Below are 24,082 nucleotides of genomic sequence, written 5' to 3'. Positions count from 1 at the left end.
GAGATTCGTGTAATCGACTCACCACCTCCCCTCAAAACCGATGGCCTTGAGCCAAAACTTGAAAGAATATCTATTGTTGGAGTCAGCTTATTCAAAATATCATGAGTTATATGATATTTCAGCCGAGTAATTAAGTAGGGAGGAGGGGAGCGCTTGCATGCATGCATACACATACACACACATACATGCTTACACACGCACACATATATAAATACATACATACATACATACACACACACACACACACATATATATAAATCGTATATGGTTAACACTACTTTCCTTCCTTCATTCTTGACGTTTATTCATCGCGTAGACGCAACTGTACAAGTCAGTAGTAACAACTAACAGAATATTGCCGCCCTCTTATAAGCGACAGGCTGTGTTTAAAGTCAACGTGCTCCTTCTCTCCCACTTTCTATATATACATATATAATATATAATATATAATATATAATATATATTTATTTACATCATATAAATTATACGATGGATGTATTCCTTGGAAAATGGACAGAAATCAAAGAAGATGTGGAATCTTACCGTCAATTCATAGAAAAAATGGGTATTATGCTATTTTGGTTTATCCTTATATTATTTTTATATGAATGAATTTTGTATGTCTGAAATGCCTTTCTCTGTGAATGTGTGTGTGTGTGTGTGTGTGTGCGTGTGTGTTTCTGTATCGGTGGATGCCGGGTTATAATGTTTCACTGTTCTTGTAGACTTTCCTCCCATGATCGAATGGTGAGTTTTTTTCCCCCACTCCTATCCTTTAGATCACCAGTTGTCATTTATCTTTTCCGACCACTAGTTGCCCTTTTTAAAAATGTTTACAACTTCAAGTCTAAAGCTCTGTGTGCGTGTGTGTATGTGCGTGTGTGAGTGTATGTGTGTGTGTGTGTGGTGTGTGTGTGTGTGTGTTTCTGTATCGGTGGATGCCGGGTTATAATGTTTCACTGTTCTTGTAGACTTTCCTCCCATGATCGAATGGTGAGTTTTTTTTTCCCCCACTCCTATCCTTTAGATCACCAGTTGTCATTTATCTTTTCCGACCACTAGTTGCCCTTTTTAAAAATGTTTACAACTTCAAGTCTAAAGCTCTGTGTGCGTGTGTGTATGTGCGTGTGTGAGTGTATGTGTGTGTGTGTGTGTGTGTGTGTGTATTCTCTTAGGAATGTTATTCGTGTTTCTTCGAAATATTAAATAACAGCCAGACTAGTTGCAGGATAATTTTGTATAAGTAATTATACACGGATTCTGTACACTTACAAGAAAATCGGCGATGTTACGGTATAAGTACCGGTACCGTAACATCGCCAGAAAATCCTTATACACTTATGAAATTTTCAGTGGTGAACCATACAGCAGCTATTTTTCATTGAAAACACACTTGATTAGACCAAATAGTAGAATCGAAGGTCTTGTGAACCTTCTCATTGATAATCACACACACACACAAGAGAGAGAGGGTGGGGGTACTGCATCATTTCGAAGATTCTGGCTTGTAAAAGTTTGAAAGTTTGCGCTGTCCCATATCAAACATACATTATATGAAAAATTGTCATGTTAATGATTGTAGCATCTAAATGTAGCGACATCGCAAGCTAGATCCGAACAAATTTGATTTTTATGTGTAATAAATTATTTAACCCTTCGTCGTTTTGTTCCTACTAAAAATGTTTCTCTCGACAGCAACTAACAAAGAATTAAAAGAAAAAGGATTAACAACCTATTACTAAAGTTTTCGTTTTTCTTGTCCGCTTGTGGGACAGCTACTAATATGTACACAGATATTTATATATGATTCAGTTATAGGAATTCTGAGGCGCTTTTTGTCACGTGCCCCTGTCGCCCGATTTTATGCCCTAGATTTCGGTCCCACAAGAAATTCCTTTATAACATAACCAAATTAATAAGACTGATAAAATTACATGACTTCAGTTTTTATTGGTTAGTTTCAGCCAATACTTTTGGTGTGTTTGATTTTCAAGAAACAGTTTGTTAGGGGTCTCGTTTTCACAATAGAAATGAACTGTTTTCTATCGCAGTCAATGAAGTCAAAGAACAAATCAACAAGATTCCACGGCCATGCTAGAGCACCGCCTTTAGTCGAGCAAATCGATCCCAGGACTTATTCTTTGTAAGCCTAGTACTTATTCTATCGGTCTCTTTTTAGGTTACGGGGACGTAAATACACTAGCATCGGTTGTCAAGTGATGTTGGGGAGACAAACACAAGCACATACATATACATATATACGACGGGCTTCTTTCAGTTTCCGTCTACCAAATCCACTTTGGTCGGCCCGAGGCTATAGTAGAAGACACTTGCCCAAGGTGCCACGCAGTGGGACTCAACCGGGAACCATGTGGTTGGTAAGCAGCTACTAACAAGACAGCAACACTAACAAAAGAAGAGAGAAATAGAGGATAGATCACTACATTGTAGTAGAATAATTGCCTGTCAGTTAGATAAAGGATTTTTGTGAGGATACAATAAAAAAATGTTGTGTGTGTGTGTGTAGAAGCTTCTTAATATTTGGCGTTTAATATTCTAATTTTTTTTTTGGGGGGGGGGGATATGTTTTACGAATGGATGATAAATTAACATTCACAATATTTCATTTTTATATTCCAAATGATAATTGATGTGCACTTTGATTCCGGACACATTTATTCTACAACACACGAACAATATATGCTGTCAAATTACCAGAAAAAAACTCCATTAAGATCTTGTTTTTCTGTTAATATCTTTTATATGTCAGGTCACTCTCGAGTGCTACTGGTAACTTGTAACCCCGTACAATCTGTCGCATGGTCGGGTCTTTGGTGAATAAACCAGTAAGCAACCAAACTTGCTTGATGAGAAGGGTGATTTAGACGCCCTCCGGAATGAAAAACTAAACCTATCAAAGGGCAGAAAAATTCGTATAAGTCAACGGCCTTCCAATAGTTTATAGATAGAGGAGTTAAACTCAATGACGATAAATTCCCGAGCCAGGGTCACAGTGAAGTCAAGGGGAGCAGCATGTCAGCTGTGAAGAATTGATCTTAATTCGTCGAAATTACACGCCACTGTCTGAGTTAAAGAACGTTCTCAGCCAATGGTCAGTCTAGGGTCAGTCAATCCAGTTAGTAGGTTACTGCCAGTTGATGGAATTGTCAATTCATCATCTCACTTTGGCTAATTAAAAACACTAAGCAGTTCTGGAACCTCAATGAGTCACAATTTGAAGTTGGATGACTAGCAGTAGTATCTTTTATTTTTTGCTTGTTGCAGTCATTGGACTGTGGCCATGCTGGGGCACCACTTTGAAGGATTTTTAATCAAACAAATCAACCCCAGTACTTGTATTTTTTAAAACCTCATACTTATTCTGTCTGTCTCATTTGCTAAGCCACTGAGTTACAGGGACATGAACAAACCAACATTGGTTGTGGAGTAGTGGTGGAAGACACACACATAGTTACATACATATAAAACCAGCTTCATTCAGTTTCCATCTACGAAATCCACTCACAAGGCTTTGGTTGGCCTGGGGCCATGGTAGAAGACATTTGTCCAAGGTGTTACACAGTGGGACTGAACCCAGAACTATTTGCACTGAAGGGCATCATTTTAATGGAAAGGTTTTTCAGGTCCTGTAACTTGGCTTTTTGTCCTTCAGTGTCTGTGATAGAGCAATTGATCTTGAAATTGCTTGTGTGGGTTAAATCTGCAAGTGTGGCTGTGTGGTAAGAAGTTTGCTTCCTAATCACAAGAGTTCCAGGTTCAGTCCCAACATACGGCACCTTAGGCAAGTTTCTTCTGCTATAATCATGGGCTGATCAAAACCGGGTGAGTGGATTTGGTAGAGGGAAACTGAAAGAAGCCCATTGTATATACATATATACCATATATTTTTCCATTTATTGTGTGTGTGTATGTGTTTGTCTCTCACCACTTGATGATCGGTGTTTGTTTGTTTATGTCCTATAATTTAGCAGCTCAGCAAAAGAGACCAGAGGAATAAGCATCAGGCTTAAAAACAAAGTTGATTCATTCAAATAAAAATCCTTCAAGGTGGTGCCCCAGCATGGCCATAGTCCAGTGACTGAAACAGGTAAAAAATAAAAGATGTATTATATGTTTGTCTACATCTGAGATAAGAAAACAAATTGGGAACACAAAACACAAACACAACGTTACACAAACATGCTTTGTTCATCCTATGTGAATATTTGCAAATTTCTCCTTTTTTTTTTTGTATAAAGTATAACTAGTTCGTCCAGCACTCTACAATAGAAAAACAGGTTCTGATTAAAAGGGGTGAGTTCAATGGACAATGAAAATAATGACTTCTTATTTCAAAACAGGGAAAACTATTAAACAATTCTGCTTTGCTTGTAAAATTAGTTAGAGAACACAGCCTAAGTAAATACATAATCCTTCCTACTAAAGGCTCAAGGCCTGAAATTTGTGGGGAAGGGGTTAAGTCGATAACATTGACCCCAGTACTCAACTGACAGGAATTTGAACTCTGAACATGAAGATGGGTGAAATACCTATTTCTTTACTACCCACAAGGGGCTAAACACAGAGAGGACAAACAAGGACAGACAAACGTATTAAGTCGATTATATCGACCCGAGTGCGTAACTGGTACTTATTTAATCGACCCCGAAAGGATGAAAGGCAAAGTCGATCTCGGCGGAATTTGAACTCAGAACGTAACGGCAGACGAAATACTGCTAAGCATTTTGCCTGGCATGATAATGATTCTGAAATACATTATGCAAAACACGACCTTGGATTCAGATAGAAAGACAACTAAAGCTTCAGCTTGGGCTTAACAGGGCTGTGTGGTAAGAAATTTGTTTCCCAACCACATGGTCCTGGGTTCAGTCCCACAGCACAGCACCTTGGCAAGTGTCTTCTACTATAGCCTTGGGCTGACCAAAACCTTGTGAGTGAATTTGGTAGATGGAAACTGAAAGAAGCCCATCATGTGAGTGTGTGTGTGTGTTTGTCCCCTACCACTGCTTGACAACCAGTATTGATGTGTTTATGGCCCTGTAACTTGGTAGTTTGGCAAAAGAGACCAATAGAACAAGTACCAGATTTTAAAACAATAATTACTGGGGTTGATTTGTTCAACTAAGATTCTGCGAGGTGGTGCCCCAGCATGGCCACAGCCTGATAGTTGCAACAAGTAAAAGATAAAACGATAGAAAAAAAAAGATCAATGAGAAAAAGGAAGAAAACCGTGTGTGTGTGTGTGTGTGTGAGTTTGACAAAAGATTTCATTTTGGTGATAGATTTTTCTGTAAAATCTTGGCAAAAATTGGTCATACACATCATTGCAACCCTCATCATCGTTTAATGTCCATCTTTCCATGCTTGCATAAATCAGATGAATTTTCTGTGGCCAGACACTCTTCCTGTTTCCAATCATTTTTTGTTTCTAAGTTAGGACATATCTCCTCAACACCAAAACATGTCTCAGAAGATTGGAAACAAAGAACTCTGCTTGCAGGACAGTGACGCTTGCTTACAGCTATCATGTGATGTCAAGACAAGGAGACAGCAACACACACGCACACATAAAAACATACACACACACACTCTCAAAAACCTACACACATGCATACATATATAGATATAGAATGGGTTTCTTTTAGTTTCCATCTACCAAATCCACTCACAAGGCTTTGGTTTGCCCTTTGCTGTTGTAAAAGGTACTTGCTCAAGGTATACATAATGGATCTTCTGAACCCAGAACTATATTGTTGGGAAGTAAATTCCTGATCTTGTATTTATACTAGAAAGAAATTTATTATTATTATTATTATAATAATAATATATTATTATTATTATTATTATTATTATTATTAAGTGAGAGAGCAGTGCATGCCATCAAAGTGACATTTCGGTAAAATATACAAAGCCCAGTATAACTATCATGACTAACCGTCTGATAAGGGTACACCAGGCATATACATCACAACCATATGTGCGCAACATGGTAATCTCATATCAAGATAAACAGGGCATGACCTTGCAGGTGGGGGCCCAGTTAGAATTTTCTTCAGGTCGAGTAGCCCATCACCCACTCAAAAGGTCCCTGAATAAGAGTTGTTTAAGGATGTTCAATGAAACACTCATGTTTCCAAAGGAAAATAGTCCAAACCCCAAAGAATTCCCCTTAACACATGGCTATGATGCTCCCCCACTACTTCTGCTCATGATCAGAGATGTACATATTGTCAGCCACTAAGGAATATACTCAACTGGTTATGGTCAAGCAACTGACAAGCAAATCTGTGGTATTCTTGTAGCCCATCTTTTATACCAAGACAAAACAATGTACATGATAACAGTTCCAATCAGTTAAGATCAAAAGTCATGAGAGCCACAGCCCGGAACTGCATCAGGGCATTTATTATTATTTGATGCAAAATCTCAGCTTATTTTGCTGGGTATGATGGAAAGTGTCAGCTGTCCACAGCCAGCAGACTAAGGTGACATTTGTTTATTGTTATTGCATACGTCTGTAGTTGGAAAAAAGGAAAGGAAAAAATCAGGGTACCCATGGTTTTTTTATGGGAGTTTTCCATGAGCAGCCCTCAAATGTCTCCTCCCTATTGAGGATCACACATTGCTGATTTAAAAAAATTTTGCTTACCAGCCACATGGTTCTGGGTTCAGTCCCACTGTGTGGCACCTTGGGCAAGTGTCTTCTACTATAGCCTTGGGCCGACCAAAGCCTTGTGAGTGAATTTGGTAGACGGAAACTGAAAGAAGCCCGTTGTATATATGTATATATATGTGTGTGTGTGTATATGTTTGTGCGTCTGTGTTTGTCCCCGCCAACATCGCTTGACAACCGATGCTGGTGTGTTTATGTCCCCATAACTTAGCGGTTTAGAAAAAGAGACCGATTGAATAAGTACTTGCTCGACTAAAGGCGGTGCTCCAGCATGGCCACAGTCAAATGACTGAAACAAGTAAAAGAGTAGTCTTGTTTACATGCAAAACCCTCACAACAACAACACAATCACACACATAAACACACACATTCTTTGTTTTGTCCTGTACTATCCATAATGTTTTTCTTAATGTAAACCCTTGTAGTTAACAAAGAAATCATTATTATTATTATTATTGTAGGAGAGTAGTGTAGAGGGAATCAGGTTGGGTTGGGGACACACCACTTCCTATGTTAAAGTTTTTGAAGACAGCTACTCTAACAAAAGAAGAGAGAAATAGAGGATAGATCACTACATTGTAGTAGAATAATTGCCTGTCAGTTAGATAAAGGGTCTTTGTGAGGATACAATAAAAAAATGTTGTGTGTGTGTGTGTGTGTGTAGAAGCTTCTTAATATTTGGCATATAATATTCTAATTTGATTCTCATACCAACAACTTCCCAAGCATTAACCTTTCCCCTGCATAAATTTTATCCATTCAAAAATTCATTATCTTTAACAGCAAACAGCAGTTTTATGTCCCAATCCCTCTTTTGTTGCAGAATGTCATGTCTGAAACTATTTTCTGTTGAGATATGTCGTGACTTGTTGAAAATACCAATCCTATATTTTGGAAGATATTTAACATGATTACTGAAATAACCTTGAAATTTAATTTTACAGCTGTTCGGCAAAAGAGACCGATAGAATAAGTACTGGGCTTACAAAAGAATAAGTCCCGGGGTCGATTTGCTCTACTAAAGGCGGTGCTCCAGCATGGCCGCAGTCAAATGACTGAAACAAGTAAAAGAGTAAAGAGTAAAGAGAGTTAAAGGATCAAGGGACCTCGCCAAATATGTGATCAAAGACATTCCAACAATGGCTGTCCTACTTTTTTTTCCAGAAAAACTAAATGTCTCCTATTTTAACCCTTTTACTTCAGAAGTCAGATATATCCACTCAAAAGTTCATTGCTCTTAACTGCAGAAAGCAATTTTGTATCTTAGTCTGTCTCTTGTTAAAGAATGTCATGTTTTAAACTATTTTCTGTTGAAATATGCCAAGTTTAGTGAGGCAGCGTGACCTGCAGAAAATACCAATCCTATATTTAGCATCGTTACTGTGAATAACCATGAAATTTGATTTTGCAGTTATAGGGTTAGAATAAGCAGAATCACTGAAGCATCAGACAAAATATTTTAAGGTCTTTGTTTTGGCTCTTTCCATTCTGAGTTCAAATCCTGCCAAGGTCAGCTTTGCCTTTCACCCTCTAGGGTCAACAAAATAGTGTACCAAGCGAAAACTGGGAGTTCATTTAATCACTACTGTCTCCACACCCACAATATTGCAGACTTTATGCTTATATCAGCATATTAGTAGACTGCTGGAATTGTGAGTGCGTCAAACAAAATGTTATATGATATTTATTCTGAATCTTTAGATTCTGAGTTCAAAACTCACAAAGATCATCTTTGCCATTCATACATCTAGCATTAATAAAATAATTCTGTTGTGTCTGGGGAGAGTCATTTTCTTTTCGTGCCTTATAATTTAACACACTCACCAGTAAAATTTCCACTTATTTCTTATTTTTATTTTCCTAAAATTTTTGTTACATCTTGCAACCTTTTCAATAGTCTTGACTACTGGAAAGGTTGCAAGACAACGAAAAGTTTAGGAAAATAAAAATAAGGAATAAGTGGAAATTTTACTGGTGAGTGTGTTAAATTATAAGGCACAAAAAGAAAATGACTCTCCCCAGACACAACAGAATATGCTTCAACACATGAACTCATATAAAGAATCTTGCAAACCAAATCCAAAAACGAAATATTAATAAAATAAGTTTTTGCTCAAGTAATAGACTTATAATCAACTGCTACTTCCAGTCCAATTCCTTGTGTAGTTCTTACATTTGAAATTATTATCATCAAGGAATATGGAACCAGACAAAAATACCTTGTGGTATTAGCTACATAATTTTTTTACATTGTAATTTCACATCCTTTTGAGGTTGATTAAATAATTAACAGTCCACAATTGAGGTGATTTAAACCTTTTGTTACCAACCCGACTGAAACTGCCTCTGGCTCTGTAGTACAAATGTCTTGTTTTCTTAAGTTTTTAATTAAAATCTTCCACCAAACCTTAGTCACAATTGATGTTCCTAACACTAGCTGAATGATAACTAAGTTATTTTACTAAATTCTTTGTTATATCTAAAATAATTGAGAGAAACACAGAGCATCTCAAAATAAATACAGTAACAAAAGGGTTAAAGTGATGACAATTCCTCCACCAGTATCTGTAGGTCTGTATTAACCCTCTAGCACTTAAACAGGCCATATCCAGCTCAAATGTTCTACATCTTTTATGTTCAAGCTGGCCAGATCTGGCCTCTCACACCTACCCTAAATTTCTTTCTAAAAATATACAGTCGTGTCATCAAAATCTCAGAGCTGTGAGATAAGCCATGATTAATTCAAAATAGTATGAATAAATAAGCATTACATTTGAAAGAGTAATCTCAATCTAAAGGCTTAAACTGGCCATATCTGACCCAAATATTCTACCTGTTTTTATGCTCAAACCAGCCAGTCCTGGCTTCTCACACATACCTTACAATGTCATTTTTTGACAGAGAGATCTGAATACTGAAGATTTAATCAATGATCAGTTAGTTCGCACTCTGGTTGTCTTCATTTCTTGGCTGAAGAAACAACTTCAAATACTTAACAAATATAATTTACAGATTTATAGGCATAGGAGTGGCTGTGTGGTGAGTAGCTTGCTTATGAACCACATGGTTGTGGGTTCAGTCCCCCTTGGGTAAGTGTCTTCTACTATAGCCTCGGGCCGACCAAAGCCTTGTGAGTGGATTTGGTAGATGGAAACTGAAAGAAGCCCATCATATCTATATGTATATATGTGTATGTGTATATGTTTGTGTGTCTGTGTTTGTCCTTCAACATCGCTTGACAACTGATGCTGGTGTATTTACGTCCCCGTAACTTAGTGGTTCGGCAAAAGAGACCAATAGAATAAGTACTAGGCTTACAAAGGATAAGTCCTGGGGTCGATTTGCTCGACTAAAAGCGGTGCTCCAGCATGGCCACAGTCAAATGACTGAAACAAGTAAAAGAGTAAAAGATTACTAAAATCATTTCATTCAGCAACTATTGGCAGATCTTCCCTCACCAAAATTGTACTTCTAAGTTCATTTATCAGCTTCTTAATCCATTTATCTTTTTTTCCTTTTTTTATTTCACTTTTTATTAGTTTTATTGCTTTTTCCTCTACATGGAATTTTGTCATGTTTTACAGGGGTTCCAAAAGAAACAGCAGAAAAAATTTTAAAATATAGAGGATTTTTTGAATTGAAAGAAGATGGCGAGCTGTTTAAAGCAATTACGGGCTACGTAGAAGATCCTAGTTTAAATAAAACATATAATTTCAAGATGAATGAAACTTTCACTGATACAGATAACTTTGGACAAAAATTTACTGTGAGTTAATTTTTTTGGTACCTTATATTATTTGTTTCCTTTTTATTTATTCCTCTCATGCACACGAATGTAAACTTCCTTATAAAACAACTGCAGGAGAATTACTTAGCTGAGAGGAAACCATTTTAATGACCCCCTGAGGAAACTATGTGTGGATGAATGGATTGTGAGGGCTGTACAAGCTATGTGCAAATATGCCGTAAATAAAGTGAGACTCACTGACAAATTCAGTGATGGATTTATCATGCCTCGTGCCAACTGGCCTCATGCCAGTGGCACGTAAAAAGCACCATCCGATCGTGGCCGTTTGCTAGCCTCGTCTGGCACCTGTGCCAGTGGCACGCAAAAAGCACCCACTACACTCTCGGAGTGGTTGGCGTTAGGAAGGGCATCCAGCCGTAGAAACATTGCCAGATCAGACTGGGCCTGGTGCAGCCTTTGGCTTCCCAGACTCCAGTTGAACCGTCTAACCCATGCTAGTATGAAAAGCGGACGCTAAACAATGATGATGATGATGATGATGTAGGTGTCCATCAAGACTGAGTCATCTATTCATCAGTCATAGAGGCCATTACAGAGGAGTTTAAAACTGGCTGTCCATGGGAATTCTTGTAGTTCTTACAGCTAAATCTATAGTGGAATTAGAGAGGAAATTCCAAGCATGGAAACTAAACCTGAACTCAAAAGTCTTCAAGGTAAACTTTGCTAAGTATGACAGAAATGTTTGTAATTAGGACAGAAGACAGGAGACTGACACCATCATGAAAGTGGTCTTACTTGATATACAGAAGCAGTATAGGTATGAAGTCCAGATGCTGTATCCAATGTAAGCTAAGGACAAAGAAAGGGTGTAGTGGAATCACAGGTGGACTAACAGAGAAAGCAAGGTTTGAATGTGACAGATGCGCTGAAGCAATAAGTACAATGAGCACACTGGAAATAGATTCTCTTAAATGGAGAATAAGAAATAGTTGATTGGTGTAATTAGCAGAGAAGGTGGTTTCCCTGAAAAGATAGTACTTAGTGTTAGAATCGACTATAAAAGTTCAGGAAGCTATTACTGCTACTAATACCAAAGGTTTTCTTATTCAGCGTGAAGGACAGATTGTATGATACTTGTGTTAGAACTGTGTTACTTCATGGTAGTCAGACATGGTCTTTGAGGGCAGAGGACTTGAGAAAATTGAAAAGAAATGAAGCAAGTTTGCTTTGTTGGAGCAACAAAGTATAAATGTGATGAGAGAGGAAACTGGACGCAAGAGGAATTAGATGTAATGTGCACATAAGAAAACTGCAACAGTATGGATATGTGATGCATGTGGATCAGCCTATAAAGAAGCACAAATCACTTAATGAGGCTGGAAGAGGGAAACCCAAGAAAACATGGAATGAAGTGGTGAGGGCTGATCTCAGGACCTTGAACTTCATAGAGAAATCAGCCATAATTAATACATGATAGTGTACACTTTGATTAATATACTGACTCTACTGACAAATATACAAGTGCTTTTTTTACTTAGATGTGTATATACATGTGTGTGTGTATGTGTGTGTGTGTGTGTGTGTGTAAAATATAGATAGACAGACAGATATATGCCCAACTGGGCCCTTCACCCTGTTTCCTCCTCAAGCCATCCTACCACCCATTATTTCTCCATCACTGACCCCCACCTCTATTACCAGCCTAACTGCAGTATTCTGTTGTTGTGATTAAACATGAGCTGAACTGCATACTTCACAAACTTTCCACTGACATTACTTACCATATATCACTACCTCAAATACTTTCACTTGATGTGCCATCCTTCATTCTTAATATTGCCTTTCTCTACACACACACGATTTCTTTCTGAAGGTGATTGCTTGGTGGAATTGTAGGATGCCATTCAAAATGCTTTGTTGCATCTTTTTTGACTCTTTACATTCTAAGTTCAAATTCCACCGATGTCAACTTTTCCTTTTATCCCTTTAGAACGAATAAAATAACATACCAGTCAGACATTGGGGCCAATGGTATCTCCCACCAATTTCAGGTTTTTTACTTCTATATGAGGCTCTTAATTACCATTTCCATTTTTTCCCTCCTATTTCCCTACAGAAAGTATTGTTTCCTTAAATTCTGTCATTGTATTTTCCAGTTGGTTTGTAAAGTTGAAGATGGCAAATGGTACGATAAATGCACTAACTACTATAATCAAGCAACGATTGAGAGTGTCCGAGAAGTTGTTGGAGATACATTGATAGTGGTGAGTATTTTTACCTCTTCTCTATTATTTGTTTCATTGGACTGTGGCCATGCTGGGGCTATGTCTGGAAAGGTTTCATTTGAATGAATCAACCCCAATATTTTCTTTTTAACTCTTTAGCATTTAAACCAGTCATATCCAGCCCAAATATTCTATTTGTTTTATGTTCAAACTGGCTATATCTGGCCTCTCACACCTACCCTACAATGTTATTCTGAAAACAAATAATCACAGCATTGAAATCTCAAAGCCACATGATAATGCAGGGTTAATTGAAAATTATATGAAATAAATAAGCATTACATTTGACAGAGTGATCTGAATACCAAAGGGTTAAACTTGGTACTTGTTCTATCAGTCTCTTTTGCTGAACTACCAAGTTACTGGGATGTAAACAAACAAACATTGGTTATCAAGTGGTAGAGGAGGGAATAAACACAAACACAGATATCATCTGGTCGCTTCACCACTATTGTCTGTCTCCTTGGAGATACCTATACTCCATTAATTCATTCTCATTCTCCTTCCTAAATGTGAGTGGCCATGAAGCTCCTCTAAAACAAGAACTTACTCTACTCCAACCTGTAGGGATTTGAACCCCAACCACAAAATTATCATTTAGCAATCATGAGTAAGCTACAATCAAATCATGCAAGTTTCACATGAACTAACAACAGAGTATGTCAATCAGAAGGTTTTGAATTGTGTTTAAAGTTATATAATTTCAGTTTTCATCTCAGCCATTAGCCTTTTTAGGTTGGTATTCATGTTCTGTGCTAAATATGTTTTGTCTTTTGATTGTTGAAAAAAAACTGTTATTTGAGTTTCAAGAAAGTGAACATGATTGATCCATTAACATTGAAACCAGCCATATCTACCTGTTTTATGTCCAAACTGGACAGATCTGGCCTCTCGCATCTACCCTGCAAAGTCATTCTAAAAATAAGCAACCACTTCATCAAAATCTTGAAGCTATGAGATACTGCATGACTAATTCAAAACAGCACGGATAAATTAGCATTACATTTGACAGATTAATCTGAATACTTGTAGGATCCGTGGAAATTCTACAGAATGAAAGAGATTAAGAGAAGCTAATTAAGAAAGAGAGAATGGTGCTGCTTTGGCATGTGATCTACAAGGGAGATAACTCCACTGCTCTATTAGTCAGCCAGCTCTGTTTTGTACTGTCCGGCTACCGGTTACTTCAATCTCATAACCTAAAGTAATCTCAATTTAAATTGTAGATCACATGCCAGAAGGCGCCTTTCTTTTTTCTTAAGAAATGATGTGAATTTAGTGCTGGTTTCTTGTAAAAATGCAACTGCCTTTGTCTCATTGCTGATCACATTGTAAAAATCTTTAGCCAACATCTTATGAGTTTTTAGAAATTGAAAATTAAACTAAAGTTATCTCCCTTGTAGATCATATCCTGAAGCAACACCGAAAGGATGATTTGCATTTTTTTTTTTTTTATTTTGCTTAGTTATTTCACTTCCAGTCACAGTAATATATTATATGATTTTCAAAATTTCCTTCTGCTAAGCATCTTATATTTCTCTCTTTCTCTCTACTTCCTCGAAAAACTTTTTAACTATGTAATTCCCCTCTTCATGTCTTAGACATTTCTCTCTTTCCCTTTATCTCTCACTTCCACCAACCACATGAGTGACAGCATGATGCATCGGCTGGCTGTCTCACACACTCTCACATTCCTTCTTCTTCTCTTTCACTTCACCTCCTCCTCCTTTTTAACAACCTAAACCATAAAATGTTGTGGTAAGTAGCTTGCTTACGAACCACATGGTTCCGGGTTCAATCCCACTGCTTGGCACCTTCTTCTACTGTAGCCTGGGCTGACCAGAGCCTTGTGAGTGAATTGGTAGACAGAAACTGAAAGATGCCTGTCGTATATATGTATATATATGTGTTTGTGTGTCTGTGTTTGTCCCCCCCCCCCAACATCGCTTGACAACCGATGCTGGTGTGTTTACGTCCCCGTAACATAGCGGTTCGGCAAAAGAGACCGATAGAATAAGTACTAGGCTTACAAAGAATAAGTCCTGGGGTCAATTTGCTCGACTAAAGGCGGTGCTCCAGCATGGCCACAGCTAAATGACTAAAACAAGTAAAAGAGTAGGTAGAAGAATTATATTATAGATTTAGTTCAATAAAAAAAGAAGTACTTCTCATTATCAACACACCACCACAACCATCACCACCATTATCATCATTATAGTTTTCAGTAACAAAGCTCATTTCATTTCATTTCAGTCCAGCTGTTTGTTTATATCTACTTTTTCTTGATATCACAGTATCTCTACTCTAACAATTCAAACACTATCTGCTTTTTTCTTTCTCTCTTTATCTGCCTTTCTTTAACCTCACCACCAGAACATCACCCTCTGCTAAACATTGTATCCTAAACATATCTTTTTCTTTATACCTTTCCCTCCTCACCCTACAGCATATTGTTAACACTTCTCTCTCCCTCTTTTCTCTCACCATCCTTTCTTTTCTCTTGCTCTTCGCCTCTCTCTTCAACTAACCATGTGACTTATTTGACTCTTCTTATACATCTTTCTCTACTTCTTTCTTCTCTACTAACACTCTTCCCCCCTCTCTCTCTCACTACACCTCTACCTCTTTAATTAACTAAAGTATAACAGGCAAACGAACAAGCAGATTATTATATAGAAGGTTAAATAATGGATATGAAAATTACATATGAATGTAGCAATCTAATATCTATTCTTAGTTTAAACTGTTTTGCTTCTGTGATATTGGTTGGGAGTTTAATGAGATAAGCAGGATCCTATATTTCCTTGTTTTTTTAAATAATTATCATGTTTATATGTAAACAAAGTCATATATTTGTGTGTGTGTGTGTGTGTGTGTATGTACATATTTATATATGTACAGTTTTGTATTTGAAATATGTAAAAGAAAATAGGTGTATTTTTAATTTTAATTTTCTGTTATTTACAGACAACGACTTGTGATGGACAGACAATGGTTTCAAAATTCAAAAAATAATAAAAATTAAGAAGAAAATGAAATTTGCAAAAAATGCACTTGCGAATATAACATAATAATAATAATAATAATAATAATAATAATAATAATAATAATAGGAATTCCTAACTGGAGGGTTGATTAAAATAACCCAAGTATTTTGCTGATACATATTGTAATAAACTGGAAGACTGGAAGACAAAATCACATTTGGCTGGATTTAAATTAGAAAGACAAAATAATGGAATTAAATACTGTAAAACCATTTTGTTAGCTGTTCTATTGCTTCAAACAACATCAACAATAACAATTGTAATATTAACATCAAGTCTTCTTAAATAAAAAAACAAACAATTATATTGTTTAATTATATAGGCTTTTGTTTATTTTCTTTCTTTACATTGTTTTAACTTTTCTTCTTGTTTACTGACTAGAATGGCATTTATAAATTTCTTTTATTTCCTTCGCCATAGCGAAGGCAGAGGTATTGTTTTCAGTTGTACTTGTTTGTCCATGGACAAGATATCTCAAGAACCACTGGATGGATTCAGAGGAAACTTTCAGAGATGTTTGGCCTCTTGACTGGCATGAACTGATTAGATTTTTGGGATTGTTCTGGTGCCAGACCAGGATTCTGGATTATTCATTTATCAAAATATTAATCATAGCTTTTTATAACTCCATAATTGTAAATTCATGTTATTGACTCCATTTGAGTTATTTCCCTTAATTCATTACCTCTGCCTTAGCGAAGGTGGAGGTATTGTTTTTCAGTTGTGTTTGTTTATTTGTCTGTGGACAAGTTATCTCAAGAACCGCTGGATGGATTCGGATGAAACTTTCGGCAATGTTTGGCCTCTTGACTGGCATGAACTGATTAGATTTTGGGATCGATCCAGTACCAGACAAAGATTCTGAATTATTTTCCCTGTTTTTTTACTTAATTTTTGAGAGTAGTTGGGTTCGTTTTTAATATTCTCATTTGTGAGAGCAGTCGAGTTTATTTCAGATATTCTCATTTTAAAAGTCATCCCTGGTTAATCATTGAGAGGACGTTGATGTTGCCTTGGCGGAGGTTTGTGCTCTCTGAGTGCTCTTGTTTTATTTGTTAGCAGCTTGAAGTTCTCTTACTCATTAAACTTTTCTGTCTTCCTGTCAGTGCCAATCTATGGAAACATGGTGCAGCATCTTCCATCCCAAAATCACAGATTCTTCCAACTACCAAACCTCTATCATCACCTTCACCTATTAATACAATAGAGATGGTCATGAATAACTTTTTCCTTCAATATCTTATATAACCTCTCTCTCTCTATCTGTCTATCTATCTATCTGTCTATCTATCTATCTATCTATCTATCTATCTATCTATCTATCTATCTATCTATCTATCAACACAATCCCTTTTGATTGCCTTTTTTCTCTTTCCCCCGATCCCTTTTGATCGGAATTTTACATTTGTTTCCTTTTTCATTCCTTTTTTCTTTTTCCATCTTCGAAAAGAAAAGCTCAACATTTGTATTTGTCCCCTCTGTATTCAGCCCTGTGTGGCCCATAAAGAAAATTATCTATCTGTCTATCTTTGTCAGTCTTCAGTTTCCATTAGCATCCAATCTACCAAAGACTTTCTCCTCTACATCACACTGCAGTGGTTTCTGTCAAGTGGTTGGTTACCAGGATGGAATTGCAGACTGGTTCAGGTGCTTGGGCCTTGCATGAAAAAATCTCTTCCTGAACTCCCTCAAAACCTCCACAAAGTACTCTTTGTTGACTGTCAGGCCTGAGGGAACCCAGTGGATCGTTAACTTCCCAGTGAACTTACAGAGCCTGGTCTCTTGTACCACTGAAAAACAGATGCTCAGCTCATACAATTTAATCCATAAGCGGTCTGGAGCATTTCATAGGTTTCTGTGGCATTTTCACCCAGTTTAACACAAAACTTTTTTTCCATTATGAGCTTCCATATTGTCTTCACATTGCGACTGCATTCTGAAACTCAAGTAGTCAACTGTGACAAGAAATGTTTAGCAGCATGGATTCAAAGTACTGATGAAGTAATGATGAAGATGAATGCAATGCAATAGCATCTATTATGAAAATCTATCCGGCTTTTGCTAAAATTTCATTTCATGCATTTCAGATTCATTCTCAGTAGAACAGGCTATTTTAACCAGCTTATAATTGCATTGTGGAATGAACTGACATCCCTGCATGTAATTGTCAGTGGACTGGACGAGTCGGATCTATTCAGTTTGGCTCACAGATTTTTTAATTAATTTTCTTCTAACTAAACAGTTTGAAACTTCGTATACTGGTGGAATGTATTATGCAGAACATGGTTTACTTTGAACAGTTTTGACAAAATTTGGTATTTTAGAAATTATTTCATGTTAAAGTTTTCGTATTTGGATAATTTCAACCAATCAATGACGTGCTTTCAGTTGAAAAAAGTTATTGCTGTTTGCGATAGTAATCAAAGAGCAACAACTTCCAGGTCATCTCTACGAAATGTCACCACTCTGTTCTGTTTTATTTATTGTTTACTGCCTGTGTTGCATATTACATGCTTTTTTTTGGGGGGGGGTTCTTGCATCAGAGTAACCAGTAAACACTGAAGAATCAACATCAACAAGGAACAAATATTATTTGCATATTTTTATTCGTTTGCCCAACATCGGTGTTTTATCTGCACATAAAGCACACCAGTGTTTAAAAGACCTATAGAGCTATAAGTCTGCAAAATAAACCAAATACAACAACTTTAACATGAAATAACTTCTAAAATATGTATGTATGTGTGTGTGTGTGTATGCATATATATTTGTATGCCTGTATGTATGTGTAGCTCTGAGGAAGTGCTACAAAGACTGCCTCAAGAAGTCTCTAACAGCATGTCAAATTAACCACCAATGCTGGTCAGACCTGGCTGCAGACCGTGATGTCTGGCGCCACACAATCTTCAACACAGTCAGCACGTTTGAAGAACAAAGAAGAGACGCACTTAAAGACAAGAGACGCAGGAGGAAGACGCGAGCCACCTCTGACACCACACTGGATGTTACCTTCGTCTGTGGACACTGCTCACAGACCTGCCTTTCCCATATCGGACTTGTCAGTCATGAGCGTGCATGCACACGACGTGGACAGCCTTCCTGATCTTCGTTCGCAAAGCCGAGCCGTGTATGTGCATGTGTATATGTGTTTGTGTGTGTGCTTGTGTCTCCTTCTCACCATCATATAGGCAGACTCTATTGTTTCCAGCCTGCAGTAAAAATATGTCTGGTCATGTGTAAATAATGTCCTACCTGGAAACAGATGAAGGTTGGTGACAGGGAAAGCATTCAGTCTTCTAGGAAATCTGCCTCAACCATTTCCATCTGACCCATGCAAGCATGGAAAAATAGATGTTAACAAATGATGAAAATGATCTATCATCTGCCAATAATTCTACATTATAAAATGCACCTCTTTACATTTGTTTGCACATCATCAATTAATAATAAAACTATAAATCAAATATAATATAATATATAATGAAATTATTGTATACAGTGCTCAGGTGCACCACAACTTGTCAAAAGTGCATATAAAGCATATGCAGTAATGTACAAATGTCTGGACAGTGAACAGTGTATGAGTCAGATGCATGCTTGCGTGTGTATGGAGGGGAGAAAATCAGGTGTAGTGTTGGCAAATCTCAGGAAGCATGGAAGTTTTGAAGGATGCAGTGCTCCGACAACTAACAACTGATGCCGGCAGTCTGTTCCATGCTTCAGCAACTCTCAGCGTGAAAAAATGTTTCCGAAAGTCATGGGAGCTGTGCTGTTTTCTGACTTTGTAAACATGTCCACAGGTGTTAGACAGGTCGAGTTTGAAAAGGTGCTCAGAGTTATATAAAATATTATGCACAACAGCTGCGAGCTTAAGTGATGGTAGACAATGGACAATAAATTCATGAGTTCAATCCTAACTAGAAGCTTTCTGTTATGTCCATCAATAACACAGATAACTCCCCTTGCTTTAGTCCAGTGGATCTCAACCATTTTTTGCCCATGGTCCCGTTTGAGTTCTATTTTACTCTACTGTGCCCCTCATAGTTATTCATTATCATCATCAACATCATCATCATTATCAACATCTAATGTCTGTTTTCCATGCTGGCATGGATTGGAGAGCATGACGGGAACTGGCAAGGCCAGGCACCACACCAGGTTCCATAGTCTGTTATGGTTTGGTTTCTATGGCTGGATTCCCTTCCTAATGCCAACCACTACATGGAATGTCCTGGGAGTTTCTTGCATGGCACCATCACCAGTGCTTTTTACATGCCACCAGCACCCACACCAATATTTTTTACGTGGCACCTTGGTTTTAGGAGGCCAATTCTGTTGCGGTGGTGGTGATGGTGGTGGTGGTGGTGGTAGTAGTAGTAGTAGTAGTAGTGAGAAAGGTGTGAAACATTGAAACCTTCAATTATGCCGGAGAGTTGATAGACTGAGCATTAGAGAGTCGTTTGTGTAGGGCATCATGCAAAGGAACAGACTGACAGAAAACTGGGACAGTGCCCCATAACTTTTGTAGATTAGCGAGGTTGATGTGGTTGATGTCTAATCTGGACATCTTGAAGTTAATGCCTGCAGGGAAAACAATTGGCAGGAAGTGAAGCAAGAATATGGTCTGAATAGTTGCAAAGCCAAGGTGGTTGTGCTAAACTGGGCTGCATATTTGGCAGAGTGATGGAGACCATTAGCAAGGAATTCTTTGAGTAGGGAATTCCTCATGCAAGACATGGTGGAAGGCTTTTTCTTATGTCAAGGACAATACTAGTGCTTCAGTTAGGGTTCTTAAGAGAAAGAGACTGTTGTGGAGTGATGTGGAAGAGAAGGTCTTTTGTAGGTTGGATGCTAATGGAAACTGAAGACTGACCGGGTGGGGTGGAGATAGAGAGAGGGGAGCAAGATAGAGGGAAGGGAGAGAGAGAAGATGGGAGAGGGGGAGAGCAAGAAAGAGGAAAGGAGAGGGGAGAGAATTTATATGAGATGTTGAAAGAGGAAGCTGTTCATGACCATCACTACCATATCTCATCTCCATCATTCAGTCACACAGCTTGCACAGATACCCTAGACTTTCTATCATCATCCAGTTCTATTGTTCACCATATGCAACAGGTCAGAGGGGTCACAGTTTGTCATCAAAAATTTTCTTGGTATAAGTCTTGGCCTGTCATCCCCTGCTAGCTCTTCCTTCTGTAGGCTTCCGTAAAAGAACCTTACTAACAATTTCGTGTTTAGCTCTCCAATCATTTGACTTTATCATATTAATGAGATGTTATTAGTAAGGGTGATAGTGGTTTGGTAGAATCAGTGATTTTTGAGGAATGGATGGAAAACACTGCACCATGTTTCCGTAGATTACATAGACAGGAAGATGGAAAAGTTTAATGAGATAGAGAACTTCTCATCTTTAACAATTAAAATAAAATGAATTCATAAATACTTATTTCTTTATTACCCACAAGGGGCTAAACACAGAGGGGACAAACAAGGACACATAGGTATTAAGTCGATTACATCGACACCAGTGCGTAACTGGTACTTAATTTATCAACCCCGAGGATGAAAGGCAAAGTCGACCTCGGCGGAATTTGAACTCACAACGTCACGCAGACGAAATACCGCTAAGCATTTCGCCCGGCGTGCTAACGTTTCTGCCAGCTCGCAGCCTTCATAAATACTGTTCTAGTTAGCAAACAAGAAGAAAAATCAAAATAATATAAATAAAATTTGAAAAAAACTCGTATAATTCACAATTTAATTGCTTCTTTTATTCAAAGTGACATGATGTTGATATTACAATTATTCTTGTTTTTAGAATCAACAAAACAACAAACAAAATGGTCTTGCAGTATTTTGTCCCATTATTTTTTCTTTCCAGATCTGGTTTTGTCGTTTATTTTTCTGGATTATTGTAATATGTGTCGATAAAATACTTGGATTATGGATTATTTTAGTCAACTCTCCGGTTAGAAATTTCTATACTATGTTGGTGTTTGCAAATGTGTTTTTTTTTTCCAATTTCATTTTCTCCTTAATTCTTATCCTCTTTTGAAATTTGAAACCAATGATTTTCCATTACAAGTTGTTGTCTGTAAAGAACAAAAGATTAAAATGTTATATATTTCAAATACAAAACTAGATACAGCTACAACATCGATTTTCTGGACACAGACAGTCCCAAACCTGCTGTAATCCACATTGGTCTACAGCAGGGGTAGACTGAGAGTATTAAGGGCCCTTGCGCATAACTGTATACCAGACCCTGTACCACTGATTTAATAGAGTGAACATGTAGAGTGCAGGCCCCTCAGAGCTCCAGGCCTTCGGGCAGTGCCCAAGTGACCAATGGCTCAGTCCACCCTTGGTCTACAAACAGGAACTTCAAATTCCTGCAGCCTCCAGACTAGTTTAATGGTACTTTACACATAGTAGTACCTTGCACAACACAGCATCAATATATATATATATCACACACACACACACACACACACACACATATATATATATATATATATATATATATATATATATATAGCTGAAAGATCAAAATTAATCAAAGGACATACTAAGTATGTCTACCTGCTGGAAATAACAGTCAAAACTTATTTAAATCATTAAAATACATACATACACACACACACACACACACACCACACACATATATATATATATATATATATATATATACGGCATCCAGCCGTAGAAACATTGCCAGATCAGACTGGGCCTGGTGCAGCCTTCTGGCTTCCCAGACTCCAGTTGAACCGTCCAACCCATGCTAGCATGGAAAGTGGACGCTAAACGAAGATGATGATGATGATATATATATATATGCATATATATATATATATGCATATATATATATGTGTGTGTGTGTGTATACACACATAAATACACATACACATACACACACACACTCATGCACGCACGCACACACATACACACAAGCAATTATTGATACTTACCACAACCATTTTGTCTCCCATAACTTCTCGGACATTCTCAATTTCTGCTTGATTATAAGATTCAGTCAATTTATCATACCATTTGTTACCTTCAACTTTACAAACCAACTGGAAAATTACAATGAAAGAATATTAACATTGTGGGAGCGATACTTTCTGTAAGGAAATAGGAGGAAAACAAAATAATACAGCAGTCATCAGATGAGGCTGAATGGAAAAGTTTGGCCTGGGCTTTTTGCTAATGGAGGCCTGAAAACCCCACATCTGATTTATGGGTTTCAGAGGTGTAGTGGAATAAAATTCATGGATTAAAGAGCATAGACCAATACCAAAATGAACAAGGTTTGCTCTTAAGTTCATTGGAGTTACCATGAAATGCAAGTTGAATTTTTCAAACTAAAGTATACAGACAAAAAACTCTGGGGTGACTTATACACCAAGATAATTTTAGAGGACCAAGCATTCCATATAAAATGTCACAGAATTTGGGAAAATAATGACAACATTTGAATATTTATATTACATAATTACACCATATATTACATCAATTTGTATGTTGGAAAATACAAGCCATTGACCAACATGTCACGATTCAGGTAGCTTAAAATCCACTCCAATTGGCTAATATAAAATTGTGCTCATGATGGCAAGGTGTGAAAATTTCCTTTTTGTTACACCGCACGTTCCGATGACCTCTACTCAACTCCCGACGTCTAGACTTCTCCCACTATATCTACATATTGGGCTAGCCTACTTCATCATCTGGGGGCGTCCACACAACACTTTTTAAATTACAAATAGGCCCTTGGGAGGAAAGAGATTTTCAATATGATTTTTTTTCCCCTTCTAAACTCATATACATATATACAAAAATACGTGTGTGGGTTTGTGTGCATAGTGGATGAGAAAATATAACATAAATGTAGAGAGAAAATGATAAAAAAAATATTAAAAGTTTAACTGACCGTAAATTTTTGCCCAAAGAAATCTTTATCAGAGAAAGTTTCATTCATCTTAAAATGATAGGATTTATTGTAAGAAGGATCGCCAACAAAGCCTGTAGTCATTTTAAACAGATCACCATCTTTTACAGTTTCCAGAAAACCTGTATTGGACATCCTTTTATCAATTACTTCCTTCGGAAAGGCTGCAAAATAGGGTAAAATTTCATGTAAAGGAAAATAATAAAATAAGATTTTACTCTTTTACTTGTTTCATTCATTTGACTGTGGCCATGCTGGAGCACCACCTTTTATTCGAGCAAATCGACCCCAGGACTTATTATTTGTAAGCCTAGTACTTATTCTATCGGTCTCTTTTGCTGAACTGCTAAGTTACGG

At 37.3% G+C, this 24,082-nt stretch overlaps 2 protein-coding genes and 1 long non-coding RNA gene across 3 annotated transcripts in view; 2 read left to right on the top strand and 1 right to left on the bottom strand.

Annotated features, from left to right (window-relative positions):
* The first annotated feature begins 292 nt into the window (after positions 1 to 292).
* On the top strand, positions 293 to 16,091 carry LOC115223583 (gastrotropin). Its single transcript, XM_029794225.2, has 4 exons — positions 293 to 565; positions 10,279 to 10,460; positions 12,599 to 12,706; positions 15,695 to 16,091. The coding sequence occupies exons 1-4, from the start codon at positions 490 to 492 to the stop codon at positions 15,740 to 15,742; spliced, it is 414 nt and encodes a 137-aa protein (XP_029650085.1). The 5' UTR covers positions 293 to 489; the 3' UTR covers positions 15,743 to 16,091.
* Positions 16,092 to 17,325: 1,234 nt separating this feature from the next.
* The window catches only part of LOC118767659, a 14,301-nt gene continuing 7,544 nt past the window's right edge, over positions 17,326 to 24,082 (top strand). Inside the window, exon 1 of the long non-coding RNA XR_005003577.1 lies at positions 17,326 to 17,521. This is a non-coding gene — a long non-coding RNA (uncharacterized LOC118767659). The remainder of the gene's footprint in view (positions 17,522 to 24,082) is intronic.
* LOC115223368 overlaps positions 21,521 to 24,082 on the bottom strand; it is a 6,019-nt gene continuing 3,457 nt past the window's right edge. The window contains exons 2-4 of the mRNA XM_029793864.2: positions 23,708 to 23,889; positions 22,743 to 22,850; positions 21,521 to 21,866 (exon numbers count right to left, since the gene is read on the bottom strand). Of these exons, the coding sequence (XP_029649724.1) occupies positions 21,816 to 21,866; positions 22,743 to 22,850; positions 23,708 to 23,889 (341 nt within the window). The 3' untranslated portion in view covers positions 21,521 to 21,815. The remainder of the gene's footprint in view (positions 21,867 to 22,742; positions 22,851 to 23,707; positions 23,890 to 24,082) is intronic.

Source organism: Octopus sinensis, linkage group LG23 (assembly GCF_006345805.1).
Source record: "Octopus sinensis linkage group LG23, ASM634580v1, whole genome shotgun sequence".
Taxonomy (NCBI): domain Eukaryota; kingdom Metazoa; phylum Mollusca; class Cephalopoda; order Octopoda; family Octopodidae; genus Octopus; species Octopus sinensis.
Note: the sequence above shows the minus strand (reverse complement) of the source record. Positions and strands in the feature narration are given on the sequence as shown.

Bases quoted from the DNA above. Each gene is read 5' to 3' on its own strand.
- LOC115223583 (XM_029794225.2), top strand. From the start codon at position 490: ATGGATGTATTCCTTGGAAAATGGACAGAAATCAAAGAAGATGTGGAA. The intron at 10,461-12,598 runs GTGAGTTAATTT...TGTATTTTCCAG, and splicing joins ACTTTGGACAAAAATTTACT to TTGGTTTGTAAAGTTGAAGA. The intron at 12,707-15,694 runs GTGAGTATTTTT...TGTTATTTACAG, and splicing joins TTGGAGATACATTGATAGTG to ACAACGACTTGTGATGGACA.